This window comes from Rhamphochromis longiceps, linkage group LG6 (assembly GCF_057381845.1).
Source record: "Rhamphochromis longiceps isolate RC_006_pf linkage group LG6, R_longiceps_female_GT1.1, whole genome shotgun sequence".
Classification (NCBI taxonomy): domain Eukaryota; kingdom Metazoa; phylum Chordata; class Actinopteri; order Cichliformes; family Cichlidae; genus Rhamphochromis; species Rhamphochromis longiceps.
Window position 1 is genome coordinate 28,512,238 of NC_140562.1, and position 18,126 is coordinate 28,530,363.

Genomic DNA, 18,126 nt, shown 5'->3' on the forward strand with positions numbered 1-18,126 from the left:
AAATTAATCAAGCTTAACATTAAAACCACTAAAACTATGTTTTTCTGCTCAGGGATGCAAGTAAATACCTGTAATTTAGCCGCTTAATTAAAAAAAAAAAAAGCTTTACTATTTTATTCTGCCTTTACTGTCAAACAGTACATTTTTAATTCATTAGTTACAACAATAATTAGCATTAAAAGTAAGAGCTTGTGCATACTGGCAGATTAACCATTACAGAAACATAAAAAATGATTTTGCTAATTACAAATCCTGTTAATTCAGGGCACTTGTGGTATAAACCAAACATTTGGTGGTGGTCTAATGAATGTGTTTAACACTGCGTGTGTGTGCACACTAATGGAAAGCTGAAGTGTCAGCATAGATCAGATTCAATCGAGTTTTTCAAGCTCTGACCAAACGTATATCCCTCGATCCCTTTTCCACTACTTCCGTTGGATACTGCACTTAATTTACAGAAAAACATATCAGACCAGCCGCCGTTTGGTTTTGTTTTTTCCTAATGTGTTTTGCATTCTTTCCTCCCCCTTCCGCAACTCCGCCCATGTCAGAATCCAGTGAGTTAGTAGAAGAAGACAGAGAAGGCATTTCAATCTCAGATGGTCAATAATGTCTAGCAGCACGCAGTCATTGGAGACGAGGAGGATGCACACTGGCTCTCACACAGAGTGTGTAAAACCCTACCTGGGGCAATCTGCCACTAATGTCCTGAAACACTAGTCTACAGAGAGAACAGAAACATCTATTGTCAACCTGGTCACACACGCGCGCACACACACCATTACACACAGGCACACACTCGTAATCACATTGGTACAAACTAACTCACAAATGCACAGAGACAAACCCTAGAGGAGTCTACTCACGAATGAGTGCACGGTTTTGCCGTGTTGTGCTGGACAGCTAAGCGAACGCTGGCGCGTTGAATGTGAGACTGTGCAAATTTTGATTTCAATCAAAGGCCTCGTTTAAGTTTCAGTAAAATGTCAAGCGGTGATGAGTCAAAACACTCAAAAGTACACGTCTCTACGGGTTTGATCCGTGCCATTTCACACTTGAAAACCCACAAGGCAACAAGGGGGAGGGGAAAGGTAGGTGACGAGGGAGGCAGTGGAGGAGAGGCAGGCGTACTTACATAGAGATCAGCTGCACCGTAAAAACCATCCTGATAGGCCATCACACTGAGAGAGAAACAGATAATACAGGAGAAAGGGGGGAGGACAGATAGAGAGTAGAAAAAGGAGCGGTGGTGGGAAGTCAAAACAAACAAAACGAAACAAAAGGGGAAAAAAAATGGTGTGATGCGCCACCATGTGGGCAGTGCAGAAAACAACAAAGAAGAGTGACGATTGAGGGGGGAAAGATGGGAAAACGGTGCCAAACAGATTGTGAGAGAGAGAAGAGAGAAAGAAGGGTGAGATTATTACACACCGTGCAACATGCAGGACAAAAATACCACCTCTTTGTATGCAAATGCCTCAAAGTGATACTACTGTTTCTTCGGCTGCTTATTAGACATTGAAAAAACTACTCAATGTAGCTATCATTACCATTTTGGACTTACAAGGAAATGGTATTTCAGCTCAGCCAACCATCAATGTCAACTCTCAATAAAAAATTATATTCAAACACACAGCATGCATTATTTTTTATTTTTTTACATAAAAAGTGCAGCCATGCTTCTAAGAAGACGATTGATCCGATCTGTGACATCATCGTCACTATTAGCGGTGTTGTTATTTTTGAGTGTGTTTACCCAGGATAGGTGGGGATGGCAGGCTGTGGGACAGCGGCCCTGACTGCGCTGTACACTGGCCGAGCACGACCTCGGAGGTGAGCGCCTCGAAAGGTTGCAGCGGTCGAGGCAGCTGCTGCTGCTGCTGCTGCTGGGTACGGAAACCCTGGTACTGAGAGCAAGAGAGACAGAATTAAAACACGGTTTATTTTTACTGATGTCGATTAAACATTTAGATTGACTGAAATCACAATCATTTGTCCTACAAATCAATAAAAAGCAGCAAATGCTTGCTATAACTCCCCAGAGTTCAACTGATGTATTCAAATTCAACTAAAAACTAAAGATGACCTATCAACATCTATTATAAATCTATCTAACACACAGAAAGTATTGCACCTTCATTTTTAAGCATAAATGTCAAACAGCTGTAAAATACTGGAACAGCACGCTGAGTAATCCTTGCATTTCTTTTTTCTCCAATACACAGCAAACTTTTCGATGCAGACTAACTCTCGGGCTGGCGGTATTTTCTAGATGTCTAGTCACGACTGAATAATAGTCCCCCGGGAAAAAAATTCAACTGACATCGCAGAAGTTACCATAACGCCAGTTTGAGGTCACCTCAACGTTACCTGGATATCCTTGTAAGAGTTTTGAGAATTTTGTTTTGCATCGCTCTCCTTTTCAAGGAATTTTATTCCCAGATGAGATTAAAAAAAAATCTACATGAAAACATGTTTCTCAATGAAAAAGGAGAGAGAATGGGAAAGAAAAAACAAAACACCTCAACAGTGACTCAAACTCACAATCTCACACTTTCGGGTCCACCACTTCTCCCACTGAGTTAATTGATTTCACGTGTCAGTAGTAGCACTCCTTCCTGAGTTTAAGATGCTGACATCGCAGACAGCGAGGGGAGAAGTGTAAGCGTGTGATGCATCAAGTTCTTCCGGTAACAAGTGAAATGTAATTTGGGTATCTATTTAACTATTTAAAAAAAGATGTCATTAGATGTTGAGGTGACATTCACACAACAATGTGCTAGCTAAATTAGCTGTCATTGTTAAGAATAAATAAATAAATAAATAATCTGAACCGTGTTTTGCACTTTGTAAAAATCAGAAAAGTTTGGCCTGACCTCTTATTGTGATCAGTTTTGGGAGACATGCAAGCAATGTTTGCTGGGTATCAGTCAGGTAAGAATAAAGGAAGGCTTTCTTACCTGTATAGAGCTCAGGACTGTAAATGCCTCCAACCATAGGACTCAGCTTCCATCCAGCTATAATAAAGAAAATTGACAACAACATGTAAACAGAAACGTGTCACAGAAGCGACGGGCAGCCAGGGTTCACACGACATTTACTCATTCTTGCATGTTGTTTGTTTCTTTGGGGAGGGGGTGGGGGTAGTGTCTGCCGCTTTAATTTAGTGACAATAATTTCTGCCCCCTCTCTCTGGTCCAACCGTGCAAAATGCATTACCATATGGCAGTGCCGCAAGGCCCTCTCCGTTCGAGTACGGCGTGGTCATCTTCTTGTTTGTCATCACTCTGGCTGTGGCGTTATTAACCTGGACACCAAAGAAAGTGATCAGAGGCTCATTTCATTCACTTTTAATGGTTGACACAAGCACAGTCCAATCACAGGTCAGGTTACGCTGAGTTTTGTCTGTGACACTTCATATGATTACTGGAGCTTTCATATTCAGTGAGGTGTCGTTTTACTTTTCACAGTTTTGTACTTATGACAGGGGTTAATTCTGTTGATGAGCAGCGATGGTATTTGTTGCATGCGCTTCTTTTGAAGGAGAAAGACATTGAAAACAAGGATCCTGGTGAGTAGTCAGGCAGTTTTGCACGCAAACAATGCAACCATTGGCACACAGAACAAAGAAAACAACAAAATATCTGAGATCAAAGGCATTCAAAAAGAAATCCAAGACCATTATTTTGCTACCTTAAAAAAAAGGAGGGAAAAAGAAGGTGAATTAAGCGGCAGATTCATCAGTTGAACACAATGCAAAAAACATCAATCGAAGAGTTCATACACAAATTACACACGGCCAATCAAGAGCGCATCACATCACCAGAGGTGAGCAAAACTAGCCAGTCAGCAAGCATCAGATGCAGCAAGAGACCAATCAAATAAGGTCGGCAGCCCTCCCAATCAAATACACATCATACAGAAAAAAGGAGGAAGAGGAGGGAGAGAGAACAACAGAGAAAGGACAGAAATATAAAAGGGATGCAGAAGGAGGAGCCAGTCCACATGAAAACACACAGAAAAAACACACACATGACGTGGAGAAGAGAGACAGCGAGTGAACAGTCCATCCAAATGTGCAGTTCTTCAAACAAACGAACAATAAGATGCAATACACTCGTACAACATTCATCTGACCGTTTGCCTACATTGGATCTAACTGTACGTGAGCAGTGATGGAGAAATGATGGATGGAGCAAGAACGAGTACAGAAAGAGAAAAAGTCTAGATAAAAGACAGAGAGGATGGGGGATGCAAATATCATTCCTCAAATCAAAAAATAAAAATCAAATGAAAAAAATCAAACAGAAACCACGGCTGTGAAACACTGCCAGGCATTTCAGATCAGTGTCACACGCCAGAAACACCTCGAAGCACACAACCACCAACACACACCATCCAGAACCAAACTTATCGAAAACAAGGAAACCGCTTAACAGAAATCAGAACAAAGAAAAGCTGTCGCTGATTTTAAAAAAATTCTACTAATTATTTCATGACAGCTTTTTTAAAATCTTTTGTATTTTTTTTTCTCAAATTACCACATTTAGTAAAATTGCTTTACGATATGCTTGCATCCCCTTTAGGGCAACACACTATTCATCCACAGGTACAGCTTTAAGAGGAAATGTCACGTCTGCACAGCCGTATCTCTGCAACTGTCTGCAGTCCGCAAATTGGTGCAGAAGGTTGTAGTCAAGCACTACAGCACGCCATGATATACAGACTACTATTATCCCCTCTCCAGTTAAGCTAACATTGCACACATGCTTTAGCATGCTGTCCCACTAAGGTGCAGAAAATGCAGCTATCAGCTGACACATGACACAGAGAGATGACATAGTACTATATGACGTCATACAGATGACGAGAAAGAGAGTAAACCATGCAGGATACAGCTCTGGAATTAAATGCTGAATGCAGTTAGAGAGGTGATTGGAATGAACGCATAAGAAGTGGTAGTCATAGTTGTTGCACTTGCAGATAGATGCAGTACATTCAGTTACACAAGTGGCCTTTTTGTAATGCCATGCGGTCAATGGCTAATCACGTAAATCGTTTCATTCACCACCTCCCCAAATCAATCACAGGATTAGCCAATCAGGTTCTGTCAATCGACCAATCAAGCCTCCCTTAAGTAAGAGGAGTCCTTCATTTGGGTGTTGGGTGCATCGTTATTTATTCTTTTTAATTTCATTTGGACGGATGGGGTTGGGGGGAGGGGTCATTCAAAGATGATGCCATGTGTACACAACTTACCGTTGGCAGGGAAACGGCGTGAGGACACGCGAGCAGTTACCGTGGAGACTGACAACAACAACAACATACAAAAATCATCAGGGAAATAGAGAAAATATATGTAAGAAAGAAATGATGAACCAAAAAAACCAAAAAAAAAAAAAAAAGTAAACATAAACAAAACGAGGTAATGAAAAGCAACCCCCACCCTGTGGTAGAGAGGAAGTGATGTAACAGGTCACGTGTCAACAGTCACCTACAAGAATCAGCCACATCACAACAATCTAGCCTCTAAAAAAACAATTAAAAAAACAACAACAACAAAAAAACCCTCTGCGAACAAAGGAAAGAAATAGAACGGAAACAGAAAACGTCAGAAATTAAAATATAACTTGGGGAAGGAAACTACACGTTATAGTATTGTCCAGGTTATATTCAAATAACTGACAAAGTTATCACTCAAAGTCTAACTGATTCCCACTCTCTGGTGTTTGTGCTACCTGACTACATCCCAGGAAGGGGGAAATGGACAGAGAAATTTAGGTAGGAATGGACAGAAGAGATGAAGATGCATATGGGACACAGAGTGGGAAAGACAGACTGACTGGCCGGGTGGGGGGGAAAATAGAGTGGAGAAAGATGGAGGACCAATGAAATAAAAGGACAGGAGAGGGGATGACTATTCTCTTCACTTGTTTGTTCTGTCTCCACCCTCCATATTTTTTATTTATTCATTTTTTGAAACATTCTCCACACCCACACACAAGAGACAGAGAAGAGAGCAGGACATTCAGGACCATGCAGAAGAGCTTTAGTAGCAAGTAGAAATATTTTTTTAAAAAAGAAAAAAAAATCAAAAGCGTGATTTTAAAATCAAAAGAGCCAGAGCAAATGGCGAAAGCACGGTGTATTTGATCTCCCAGGCCATTTGCAACTGAAATCCGAGCTCATGCTAACAAATTAAAGGAAAAAAAAGGAAAAATAAGTCACAAGAAAAAGCACTTCCATGAGATCTAGTGTTGTTTTTCAGGAGCGCTGGATGCAGGTGTGTGTGTGTGTGTGTGTGTGTGTGTGTGTGTGTGTGTGTGTGTGTGTGTGTGTGTGTGTGTGTGTGTGTGTGTAAAACAACACTTCTCTTTTTATTTTTAACCGTTCATCTTGCACATCTGAGATTAAAGGGTGTTTTTTGTTGGCTTTTTTTTTTTTACAAAAGCATCAGAAATGACACCACACTTCTCACAGCAGCCTTATTCCCAAAACTGCCCCCCTGAAAATGCCCCACCCCAACGCCCATCATGCATCAATCTCGTAAACACACCAAACGTAAAAAAACTACGACTCAGTGGCAGCTGCGCAATTTCAAGTGAAAAGAGTGAAAAATCCTTGACAACATCTGAGCCAGTGCTCCATCCATGCAACATACAGTAGCCTCTTACACCAGCAGCAAGCACTTTTCTCCCCCCCCCCACCCAAGAGGAAAATAACTGAGAGGCTTTTAACTGCTCATCCAGTCATAAACACAACCATAAATCAAGAATGGCCACTCGTCATGATCATGGAAGAAGTGACGATGATGATGAGGATGATGGAAAAGGTGCAGGAAGACAGATTAAACAAAAATAATAGTAATTTAAAAAGAAGGAAAAAAAATCATCCATGCTGTGATGTAAGCAGATATCATCAGCAATCGTGTCGTAGTGACTTCTCACCAGCCATGCCTGTTGTGTAGCCACTCCACCCAGCATGCTTTGCAAACCACACGACTTTTAAGGATCAAGGTGCAATGGGACAGCGCACGATATCGAGAAGAACGAGAACAGCATTAACAGCACGAACATCAACAGGAAGTGGCTTCGAAAGAGACGCCTTTGCGTGCGGCACCACTGCACCATGCTATAGTGAAGCCGAAGGGAGGGGGGTTTAAACAACAGCCATCCGGAAACCTTCTCTGGGCCAGAAGAATTAAGGTCACAGTTGGACATGGAGGGGACACAGAGGAGAAAATGGTCACTGTTGAAAAAAAAAATTAAAATAGGAAAAAGAGGCGAGCGTGCCGTTACCTCGATTTTACGTCCTTCCACCAGCGTGCCGTGGAGCTTCTCTCTGGCCCTCTCTGCATCTGCGCTCGACTCAAACGTAACAAAACCGAAGCCCTGCAAGCAAAGGAGGGTAAAGAAACGACAAGGAGACGCAGGAGGAGGAGGAGAAGGAGATTGCAGTTAAGCTTCTTTTTTTTCTTTTTTTTTTTGCTGCATTTTGAAATGCCTGACATGTTTTCTTTTTCCTCAGTGTCCTACCTTCGATCCCCTCTCGTTAAAAATGATCTCCACATCAAGGATTTTGCCAAATTGCTGAAACAAGAAACAGGAAAATAATGAATTAATTAATTAAAAAAAGAGAAGGAAAATGAAGAAGCTGAGCGAGCATGTAAGTCACACACACTGCTTCTCGCCACGGGGTGTCAGCACTGTTCAACCACGATGAGCTGGCACTGAGCCTACACTGGCTGCTAGGTCTTCTACCATATCTTCCTTTCCTCTGTTCTTTTCTCTGCACTGCATTTTAGAGCCGTTCCTCTTGCAAAACTGGAGGGAACCAGGCCGGATTATTACACTTCACTTTAGATAAGCTGCTGGAGAGCTGAAAATCTAAATAATCAAATAAAACAATGGATTCTGCTCAGCAAAAAAACAGCATGGCAAACCCTTGTTTTTATATAAGCGTCACTAGAAGATAGCAAAGGGCTGCAGTCACTAGATGAGGGGGGTTTAGTTTAGAGGGGATTTTACTCTGTTATGTAACGATACACAGTGGAGGGGAAAAAAGGCAACGTTCTGGTCCGCTTACCCCAAACATCTGCCGTAGGTCAGGGTCTCGGAAGCGGAAGGGGATGTTAGATACGTGAAGGCGTTTGGGGGTGGCCTTGGAGTCCGAATCGTCTCCAGCGTTCCCCCCGCCGCCTCCACCTCCCGAGCCAACCCCAGACTGGCCGTCAATCTGGGAGGACCCATCTGACTGCTTAGACACAAGGATGCAAAAAGACAAACAGAGACAGACAGACGAAAACAAAGAGGTCTTGTTAGGGTTGCGAAAAGACGATACGCAATGCACCATTAGCTGACAGACTGTCATCTGTCAGATTTGCACTGCAGTAGGCGCTGCTCGCTGCTTCCATTAATCAGCTGATTATTGTGCTGATTAGTTCATTAATCAGCTTGCACAAATTATGGATTGAACAGGAAAAATGTCCAAGTACTCGCTTTGCCTAGAAACAGGGAAAAAGCACAAAATATCGATTATGTTTCATAATCGATATTTTGTGCTTTTTCCCTGTGAGAAGAACACAAAGACAGTATTTTTCCCATTTTTTGGCGTGTTGCTTGAACAGAGTCCAAAATTATTAAAGGGAAAATTAAAACCGTTGCAAAAATCTGTGAATTGACTCAAACAACCGACAGAACATAATAAATAAATGATTTAACCTCAACATATTTGTATTGCCTCTGGTTATAAGCAGCAGTGTACAACGAATGAAAACCATGACTGTTTTTATTCACTGTAAATTTTATTTCATGTGACGCTGTAGTATTTGATTTAAAAAATACTTATGGCACAGTCCAAAGGTCTTGAGCCACCTTTCATTTCTTTATATTTTGCTTGAAAAATTTGAAAAGGTTTGCAGTGATTTATTGAAACACGTGCAAACATACATGCACAATATAGTATATAAGGCAAAAAGAGAATTTGTACAATTGCAGCGTGTTTTACAGATGGCTGTAGACACTCACTGCTGCACCTCCATCCTGACCTCCTCTCTACAAACTGACAACAATTTGTACCAAAAAATGTCAAATTTGGATTCATTGCTGCATAAAATTTGTGGCAACAAGTATTTGTGTTGTCTGTGAGATCTTTACTGGATTTCTTCTTATTTCTTAAGGACATGACTTTCTGTTTATCTGGTGTAGGTAGTTTTCTTTATCCCTGCCACTTCTTTTCTCCTCCATTTGGCCAGTTTCCTCAGCATTTTAAGGACACGCTGCACACCCTGCTGAGATATGCCAAGTTTTCTGCTAATAGCTCTTTGATAATCACCTTGTTGGTGCAAAAATAAAATTTCAATTTCAAATTGTGTTATCGCTGGCATTTTTCACAGATTCAACTAAAGAAATGGGGAAAAAATTACGGGTCTTTGTGACACACTGCTAGTAACGGTGCCAGAAGTGCCAAAGATATCATCTAAAATTGGCTCTTTGCTCAGTTGTCTGCTGTGTGGAGACACAACACCGCTTCATATCTTGACTAAGGATTTTTTTCTTTTGCTTGAATTATTCATAAGTCAGTGTTAAGTTGCTTAACAAACAACGACAAGGGGGGAAAAAGCAAACATTACTTTAAAAATGAGAAACTTTAGGGACTGGAGTGAGTAGAAAAGCAGCCAATGTCCAAAGAAAAACTTCAAAAGACCTTCAGAAAATCTATATATAAAGAAATGAGGTGTGGGTCAAGACTTTTGCACAGTACTGTCATTCTCTGGATTTGCAAAATTAGACACACAGTCCAATCTAAACATGTAGTTTCTCTCAGCTGTCCAATTTCAAAATTTATAAGGATTTATTGTTGATGATGTTTAAATACCACCATCTGAAAAAAATGAAACCTGAATTTTTCACCTTTTTTCCACCTGAAGAAAAAACAGTGGATAAAAATTAACTGTGGTGACAAAACATTGCATATAACATTATATAAGTGGCGGCCATCAGCAGTAACACCCATGTCAAATTCCTGCTTTAAGCAAATTGTGTTTTCACACTTCTGTCATTTTTTAAAAAGTTGGGTAGGCAATGTTACCAACAGTCGTTCTTTGTGTGAGCGTTTAGCTGTGTGGGCTTTTGCATGTCAAAGTGCTCAAAGACAAACAAAGCAAAAAGAAGAGTGAAGATTGGGCTGTAATTTGCAAGTCGACCAGAGAAGAAAAAAAAAAACAAAAACCCTCCAAATAAATGTAGCTATTCCACCCTAACTGCTGGATGAGTTAAAAAAAAAAGAAGCTGTTTTCCTATCATAATGATAGAAAGCACTTAGAGAGTGAATACCAAACCATGGCAAATGACCTGTTTTGCAATTTCAAAGAAACTGATCCAGAACTCTCCCACTCTTGCCTCCAAAACATTTAATGGGTTCTTTCTTTGCCCGCGCTCCACCTTTCCACAGTTTCATAAAATACGGTTTGGTAGTTTTTACATAAACTTGATGACAGACAGAAAAAGGCAGCCTTCACACTAGGGCTGGGTATCGTCACTGATTTCTAGAATCGATTCAATTCCGATTCACAAGGTCCCAAATCGATTCGATCCACGATTCGATTTAATTCGATTCGATTCGATTTAAATCTGGGAAATTTTGACAGTCAGAAGTATAATTCAGATCAGAACATTTACATATTTTTGTATCTATAAAAAGGAAGCTGACACTCGCAAGACTTTATCCAAGGTGTGAGCATCACAGCAGATGCCTTTGTGTCAAAGTAGCTGAAGATAAAACACAGAAAAACATGAAGGTGATTTTCCTGGCCTGGGATTTTATAAAAATATTCTGCAGTACATCAAAAACGAAAGAAAACCATTAATTAATGAACATTACCTCTGACGTTACAGCGGTTTTATTAGACACACGGCTAAGCATTTTGCATTTTGAATAATATTAAAAAGTTTAAATTTGTTCAGTATTGAACAGCAGAAATGAGGTTTTCTTTTCGGAAGAATGTAAAAGGGAAAAAAACAGCGGCCGACAGCGCTGTAAACAACAGTAGACTTGTGTAACAAGCAAGCGAATAATGAAGAAAGGGAAACTGTTCGAGAGAGAGAGAGGGTGGGGGGGGGAGGGAGAGAGAGAGAGCTGCGCATCGCAATGGAAGCAAAACAGTAAAAGAGTGAATTCATGACGATGTTTATGTGAAGCGTTTGGATCTTCTTTTGCTGCTGGTTCGGTCAATATTGTTTGGAGAGAGATCAAACTAACAGCTTTAGAATCAGCGCATAAAGGGCGTGAACACAAAGCGCGGACCCGGATCAGCGAGCTGTCGGCTTTCAGCCCCGACTGTGAGAAAGGCGACATCTAACTGATTCTGATCCGCGGGTCGCGCTGTGTGTTTAAGTCTATGTGCAGAATCCCTGTACCTGCTCTCATTTACTGTTTGGTGGTTCTTGAAATTTTGTGAGATGTCACCAGAGATTCTGGCATTTCGGACAAAATAAATTTATATTAAAAAATCGATTCAGGATTTTAATGAATCGATTTTACGTTATCCAAGCCAGAATCGATTTTAATCGATGAATCGATTATAAAAACCCACCCCTACTTCACACACTCTCTCAGTGTATGTTTCTGTGACAGCGAAGTGGCCACAGAATCGGTTATGACAGGTGGAATTATTTTTGTGTTTGGAGGAACGATCGTAACACAGAGAGGTTTATACGTTTTAATCCGAGCGAGATAAAAACAAAACAACATGTGAAAATGTTACAGCTCAGTTGAAAAGAAAAACTTGAATTGTGGTCACAATTAGTAATGTGCTCTTATAATATCCTCATTTCAGTCTGTAACGTGTATCCCACTCACTAAGCGCCCTCTCAAGGCACAGCCTGGGTGTGGGCTGCCAACAGAGGAAGGAGGCCGGTACTCACTTGGGCACTGAGGCTGTTAGCGGCGTTGGCTGCGCTATTCGCTGCTCCGCCGGCTTCCACGGGACCCTGGACGGCCCCTGCAGCATAGAGGCTGCCCCCGTAATCCAGGGCCAGGCCGTTCTGGGGGGGCGGTGGTGGAGGAGGCGGGAAGGCAGAGAAAGGTGGGGGGACGAGTCCCTCCTGACCGCCAGCACTATCCTGAGAACCCTGTTGGAAGAAAAAGAGAGAAAAGTGAGGTGGGAGTGAGAACTAAAGTGGTCGGCTGGCGAAATACCACGGTATCTTTTACTAAGAGCATCACCCGACCACACAGAGACCACTTCCCCAAGAGCGTCAGTCTAAAAGTCATACAGGCATGGATATTATATTTCCATTTTCCTGTGTGTGTGTGTGTGTGTGTGTGTGTGTGTGTGTGTGTGTGTATGTGTGTGTGTGTGCGTGTATCTAACCCCCCACCCCCACCCCCACCCCCCAACCATTAAATATTCACTGCTGCCACATCTATTATTGAGGGTCAGATGCCTCCATGCTCAGTGTGTTGCACAATGATGAGTGTCTAATGCCTGCACGCACACTTACAAACGCCTCTGCACACAAACCACCTTTGACACGCAAACACCCACACACCTAAACGCTCACACAAAGACCAACTGTTTGCAAGGAAGCCGGCCCAAGTACTTCGTACATATTATCCCCCCCACCCCCAAGAAGATGCATGTGTAAGATGCCAAAATTCGAGCTTGTAGGAGAACAACACAGGCGTCCATAAACACATGGTAGAGACACATAAACATGGCAGAGGCATTAACACAACACACACACACGCGCACACACATTCCTTACTGCTGGCAGTGGGGTATGGATACCCTAAATGGTAACAGAGAGGCAGCAAGGATGGGAGAGGACGGGGCCGGGCTGGGGGATTTGAAGATAAAAGGTGATGACAGATTCAAGAGACGAGGCCCGATCCATAGCTGCAAAGGATTACTCAAACTTCACCAGATTTCTAATTCCAATAACTGCAGTGTTTGGTCATTTTATTAAAGACTATAAAAACACTACGATGGTTTTCTGGTTCAGAGAGGGATGCTTTAAATGCTAATGTCAGCACGTTTTAAGAAAATAAATAAATAAATCAGGACATTGTCTGAGTTTGTCCTTTTTCACGCAAAGTACCGCAAAGCATGAAACGGTCTACTTACGACGTGGTCACACTACCAGAAACAGATTGCCTGGATGAGACATGCAGAAGGCAGTAAGCGACACCCCCTCACTTACTGTAGCTGTGAACGCAGTGGACGTTTAGCGGAGCGATTTGTCAACCGGTACAATCTGACCTCTCACATGCTGGTAGATGAGCTGACATCCAAAGTGATTGCACTGGAGATTTGCTCACTGCCATAACACCTTTGTCAGGTGATGTGAGAAATGCTAAGGGCTGCAGAGAAAGTGTAAAAACAGTTAAAAGCAACAAACTTAACATACCGACATTTAGCAGGTATAAAGTATTCACTATATGCATCTTCCTGCTAAAAGGGAGTTTTTCCTTCCCACTGTCGCCAATTGCTTGCTCATAGTTTGTTGCCTAATGGTTTTTCTGTATTATTGTAGGCTCTCCTCCAATATAAAGTGCATTGAGGCAACTGTTGCTGTGATTTGGCGCTATACAAATCAAACCGAATGAAATCAAATTTTTAGTGGTAAGATTCATCTACTGGGGACCAAGAATGTACAAAACTATTGTGGTAATGCATTCAAGTGGTTGCAGAGATCACACTGATTGTCAAAATCCAGTTGACCATCATCATTAATCTGGCGTGAGCCACGTTAGCATGTTAGCCCTGATTTAAAAAAACAAAAAACTCTACCAACTCTCAATATTTTTTTCACCACACCTGATACATATGACATTAAAATGTACCAGAAAATGAGAACTAAACAACCTGATACCGGCACCAGAAAACAAAATCATAAAAACTAAATTATACATTTGTAAATCACAATAGATACAAATGATGACGATATCTAGAAACCCGGAGTAGCACCCATTGTGTAGCCTTTTTTGTTCAGCCTATTCTCCTTTGCTGTGTCTTTCTAACCTCTTTGTTCTTCTCATTTGACTGTAACAACTAATTACTACAATCATCATCATCATTGCTTTATTAGGAATAGTACTAATGTAAGACAGACTCGCAAAGACAGTAATACAATAATTAATTAGTAAAAGAAGTTACAATGTCGCCCCCCCGTCGGCATTATATCACTTCTAAATAGACTCAGTTGAGCCTACCTGACATCTGCTTGGCTATACTCACTTCAAGTGTGTGTGTGTGTGTGTGTGTGTGTGTGTGTGTGTGTGTGTGTGTGTGTGTGTGTGTGTGTGTGTGTGAGTGACAGGCTGCAGCGATGCCCATCTGAGCTGCACAATAGATCACTGTCCCTTTGGGAGTGTTATAAGTGTGTGGGAGGGTGAGTATGTACGTATGTGTGCGTGTGTGTTTGTGTGTGCGTTTGCGAGCATGCCATCTGTCTCCCAGCTTTTGACCTTTCTCAGCGTCACACCTGTGACACTGTAGTCCGGCCCCTCGACTCAGTAACAAACCGGGGGATGCACGCGGTCGACACGGATCACATCGATATCGTGACACGAGAACAGCTTCAGCTGAGCTGCTCCCAGCGAGCAGTGAGAGAGAAACTCTGCCGTGTACCAAGCAGACAAACTTAAGCAAATAAAGCTGGAATTTGTTAAACTTAACAACTTAAGTATTTTTTCTATTGGATAAATCCTAACTCTAAATACAGAACATAGATTTGTGTACATTTACTATAAACATCAATCTAATGATTTCTTCCTGGACTACTTTTTTAAGACATTTTATCAGTCAGAAGCATCGTCCTTGAAATGCTTTGTTATTAAAAGGAAAATGCCGCCCATCACACTTCAAAGAAATTCGTTCCTGTATGTACCTATATACAACCTCAATGGACTGAGTCAGACACTGGCACTGGTCAGGAGACTCCTACGAAGTTAAAACCAAATATCAGAATGAGGAGGAAAGGTGATTTAGGTGACTTTGAAAGTGGCATGGCCGTTGGTGCCAGACAGGCTGGTTTGACAAACTGCTGATCTAATGAGATTTTCATATGCAGCCATCTCCAGGGTTTATAGAGAATGGGGGGGGGGGGGGGGGGGGGGGGGGGGTGGTGTGTCCGGTGAGTGGCAGTTCTCTGGGCGAAAATGCTTTGTTGACTGGAGAGGCCAGAGACAAACAGCCAGAGTGGTTTGAGCTTACAGAAACGTGGCAGCAACTCAAATAACCACCAATATGCAGATGAGCATCGCCGAACACAGCACAAAGAATATGGAAGCAGATGGCCCACAGCAGAAGACGACCACACCGGGTGCCGCTCCTGTCATCTCGGAACAGGAAATTGAGTGGCACGGGTTCACTAAAAATTGGGACAAAACGTTGCCTGGTCGCGATGAATCTCGATTTGTGGTGCAGCACTCAGACGGACGGGTCAGGATTTGGCATAAACAAAACGAAAGCACGGATCCATCCTGCTTTTATATCGACGATTCAGGTTGGTGGTGTAATTGTATTGCAGATGTGTTTTTTTTTATGGTAAACTTTGAACCTCATGCTGTTTGTGACCATGCCCATCCCTTTATAATGACAGTGTACCCATCTTCAAATGGCTATTTTCAGCAGGAGAATGGGCTCAGTGGTATCCTCAGTATACTCCACAGTCTCCACATCTCAATCCAATCGAGCACCCTTGAGATGTGGGGGAACGGGCAAAAGGAGAAAAAAGAAAAAAAGAAAAACGGCTTCATGAGCTGCACGATTCCTTCATGCCAGTGAGGACCAAAATCTCAGAGGAATGTTTCCAGAACCTCGCTGAATCGATGCCACAAAGAATTTATGCAGCTCTAAAAGCAAAGCGGGGTCTAAAACTTAAGAATAATCATGTCTGATATACCGGAACTCACAAGTCGCTAAGTAAATGAGTAAAGTTCATTTTTATAGCGCTTTTTGAGACAAGGAATGGTCACAAATTGCTTTACAGAGGTAATTTAATCAAATCCAGCCCACGCCAAAGGCAAAGTGGACACACATGAATGAAGAAAAACAACATAGTGTCTGTCTGAACACATGAGTTTTAAGCTGCCTTTTTAAAGAACAACAAAAGAATGATATAATTATTCATCTAATCATTTACTGGAAGATTCCTGGTGCAGAAAATTCTTTGCATCGCACCTATACTTGTCTTTCCCGCCGTCGTGAGGCAAAAAGGAGGCAGAACCAGACGCTTTAAGAGGAATGCTTTGAACTCGTCCGTTAAAGGCTGCAGCCGCGTTCTGCCTTTTGTGATTTCAGGAGTGTAATTACAAACAGAAATCCTGCCATCTCCCTGGCTCTCGCTCACCGATAACGGGCACTAAAATGCATGTTATCGCTCGTCTCAACACTGTGAGCCTTACCCCGAAGCGCCGCTGCCACACCATTTCGCCGCGCGCACACATCCCCGCAGCTCGCCTGGCAGGTGAAGAGTCACCACCTCGGGCAAAACAGAAACCGCGATCCTCATCTTCAGTGGCTGCCACTTGAGCAATACAGCCACCAGATTACTGACCACAGTGTCCAAGTTTAACTTCATTCACGTTTTCAGATAGCAGCTGTGTCCGCTCATCTAAACTCTGCAGCTGTATGAACCTCTTCCAATCTCGCCCACAAGCACTCAAATTAAGATTTTGATACAAGATAGCGCTCCTCAACAGCCTCGCCTCCGTGTCCTAAGTTTCACGTCGCAGCGCAAACACCTTACACCTTGGCGAGCCGTGCTTGTGATTTGCACAGATTGTTCCTGTGATTATTATAACCTGCCAGGGTTTTAGGATGCATGCTTTTAGAGGTGCGGCTTTGCAAAATTTCAGCTCTTCCAAGTTCCCAGAATAAATAAAGAGAAATGAACTGCTGCATCTCTTTTCCTGCATTACTTCACCCTCTCATTAATTTGGTTTCTGTTATTAGCCATTATGATTTTATGCTCCAATTAGTGAACAAAACATGCATTTTCTCCTTGTTGTGGGGGAAAAGAAACAACACTCTGTTACTTCACTGGTGGCAATAATGTGAACATTAGCTGCAATCCTCTGATGAGAGATCCTGAATTCATTACATTTGCTCAATTCAGAGATGCAAAAAAAAAAAAGAAAAGGAGAGAGCAGAGATGTGGAAATTAGCTAGTTTAGATCAAGCTTTTAACTGCAGCTGGGAAAAAAACAGACATGTTAAGTGACACACTGAATGACTTCACTTTGCATAAACCCATCCTAGATTAAATGCATTTGCGGAGGTGAATATGAGAGTAGGTGGAGCAAGCAATTCTGGGTCACTAGGTAGGAGCTAACCTGGGTGGCAAACAGAAAGAGAGAGAAACTCGACCCGCTCCTGTGTCTTCCTTCGAAAGGGAAAGTTGATGACCCCAGATTGGGTGAAGCGGTGAAACGGGAAAAGCTGAAAGGGGACAATAGGCTGGCAACATTTTGTGGCAATGAGGGAAACCTTTTAACTGTTTCAGCCGCTATTAAATGCAGCGCCATTAAATTTTAATGATCTCTTTCACTTTTGATCTAGTGGCATCACCGCATCATAATGCAGTTCTGTGCTCTGACTGCCAAATATTCGCTATTTAGCTAACAGGCTAAATTAAAAACGGTGAAAACGGTGAAAACGGTAAACGTTACGGGTGTTACCATGTCGTCAGTCAGAGAACGTACTGGCTTGTCTTCTGCTCTGATGACCTGGGCCAAGACTTCCTCTTCCATCTGGCAGTCATTGTTTGAGATACATTTTTAAAACTAATTAAAAACAAAATTGGCATTAGATGATAGCTGGTGGTTTGGAGGCTGCATTTTCAAAAATGCAGCCTCTCTTGTGCCTTTCATTGGGACTGTTTACCTGCATGCAAACAAAGCCTGCTCAAAAGCGACTGTTTGTGTTCCAACTAGTGTTAACCGGGCTACAAACGGAAACCAGAAGGCTTCCCGCTCCACTTCCCAAAAGATTCTGCATATTCATATAAGTAAAAAGCAAAGGTTAAAATAAAATGAGCAGATATTTGTTTATAAATATCGCCATGTTATTAACGCTGAGCTCAAAGCACCTCCACGCCTCCCCTCCCACCTTCAGATGCT

At 42.1% G+C, this 18,126-nt stretch overlaps 1 protein-coding gene across 7 annotated transcripts in view; it reads right to left on the reverse strand.

The window, feature by feature from the left end:
• The window catches only part of rbfox2 (RNA binding fox-1 homolog 2), a 41,449-nt gene that overhangs the window by 5,928 nt on the left and 17,395 nt on the right, over positions 1-18,126 (reverse strand). For 3 of the 7 annotated variants that reach the window (XM_085410068.1, XM_085410072.1, XM_085410073.1), the window contains 8 exons: positions 11,925-12,131; positions 8,086-8,256; positions 7,536-7,589; positions 7,299-7,391; positions 3,220-3,307; positions 2,961-3,017; positions 1,757-1,907; positions 1,136-1,181 (listed from right to left, as the gene is read on the reverse strand). In XM_085410068.1, the coding sequence (XP_085266194.1) occupies positions 1,136-1,181; positions 1,757-1,907; positions 2,961-3,017; positions 3,220-3,307; positions 7,299-7,391; positions 7,536-7,589; positions 8,086-8,256; positions 11,925-12,131 (867 nt within the window). Of the gene's footprint in view, positions 1-684; positions 722-1,135; positions 1,182-1,756; positions 1,908-2,960; positions 3,018-3,219; positions 3,308-7,298; positions 7,392-7,535; positions 7,590-8,085; positions 8,257-11,924; positions 12,132-18,126 lie in introns of all 7 variants that reach the window. The other 4 variants (XR_014912134.1, XM_085410071.1, XM_085410069.1 and 1 more) reach the window with 4 other exon arrangements.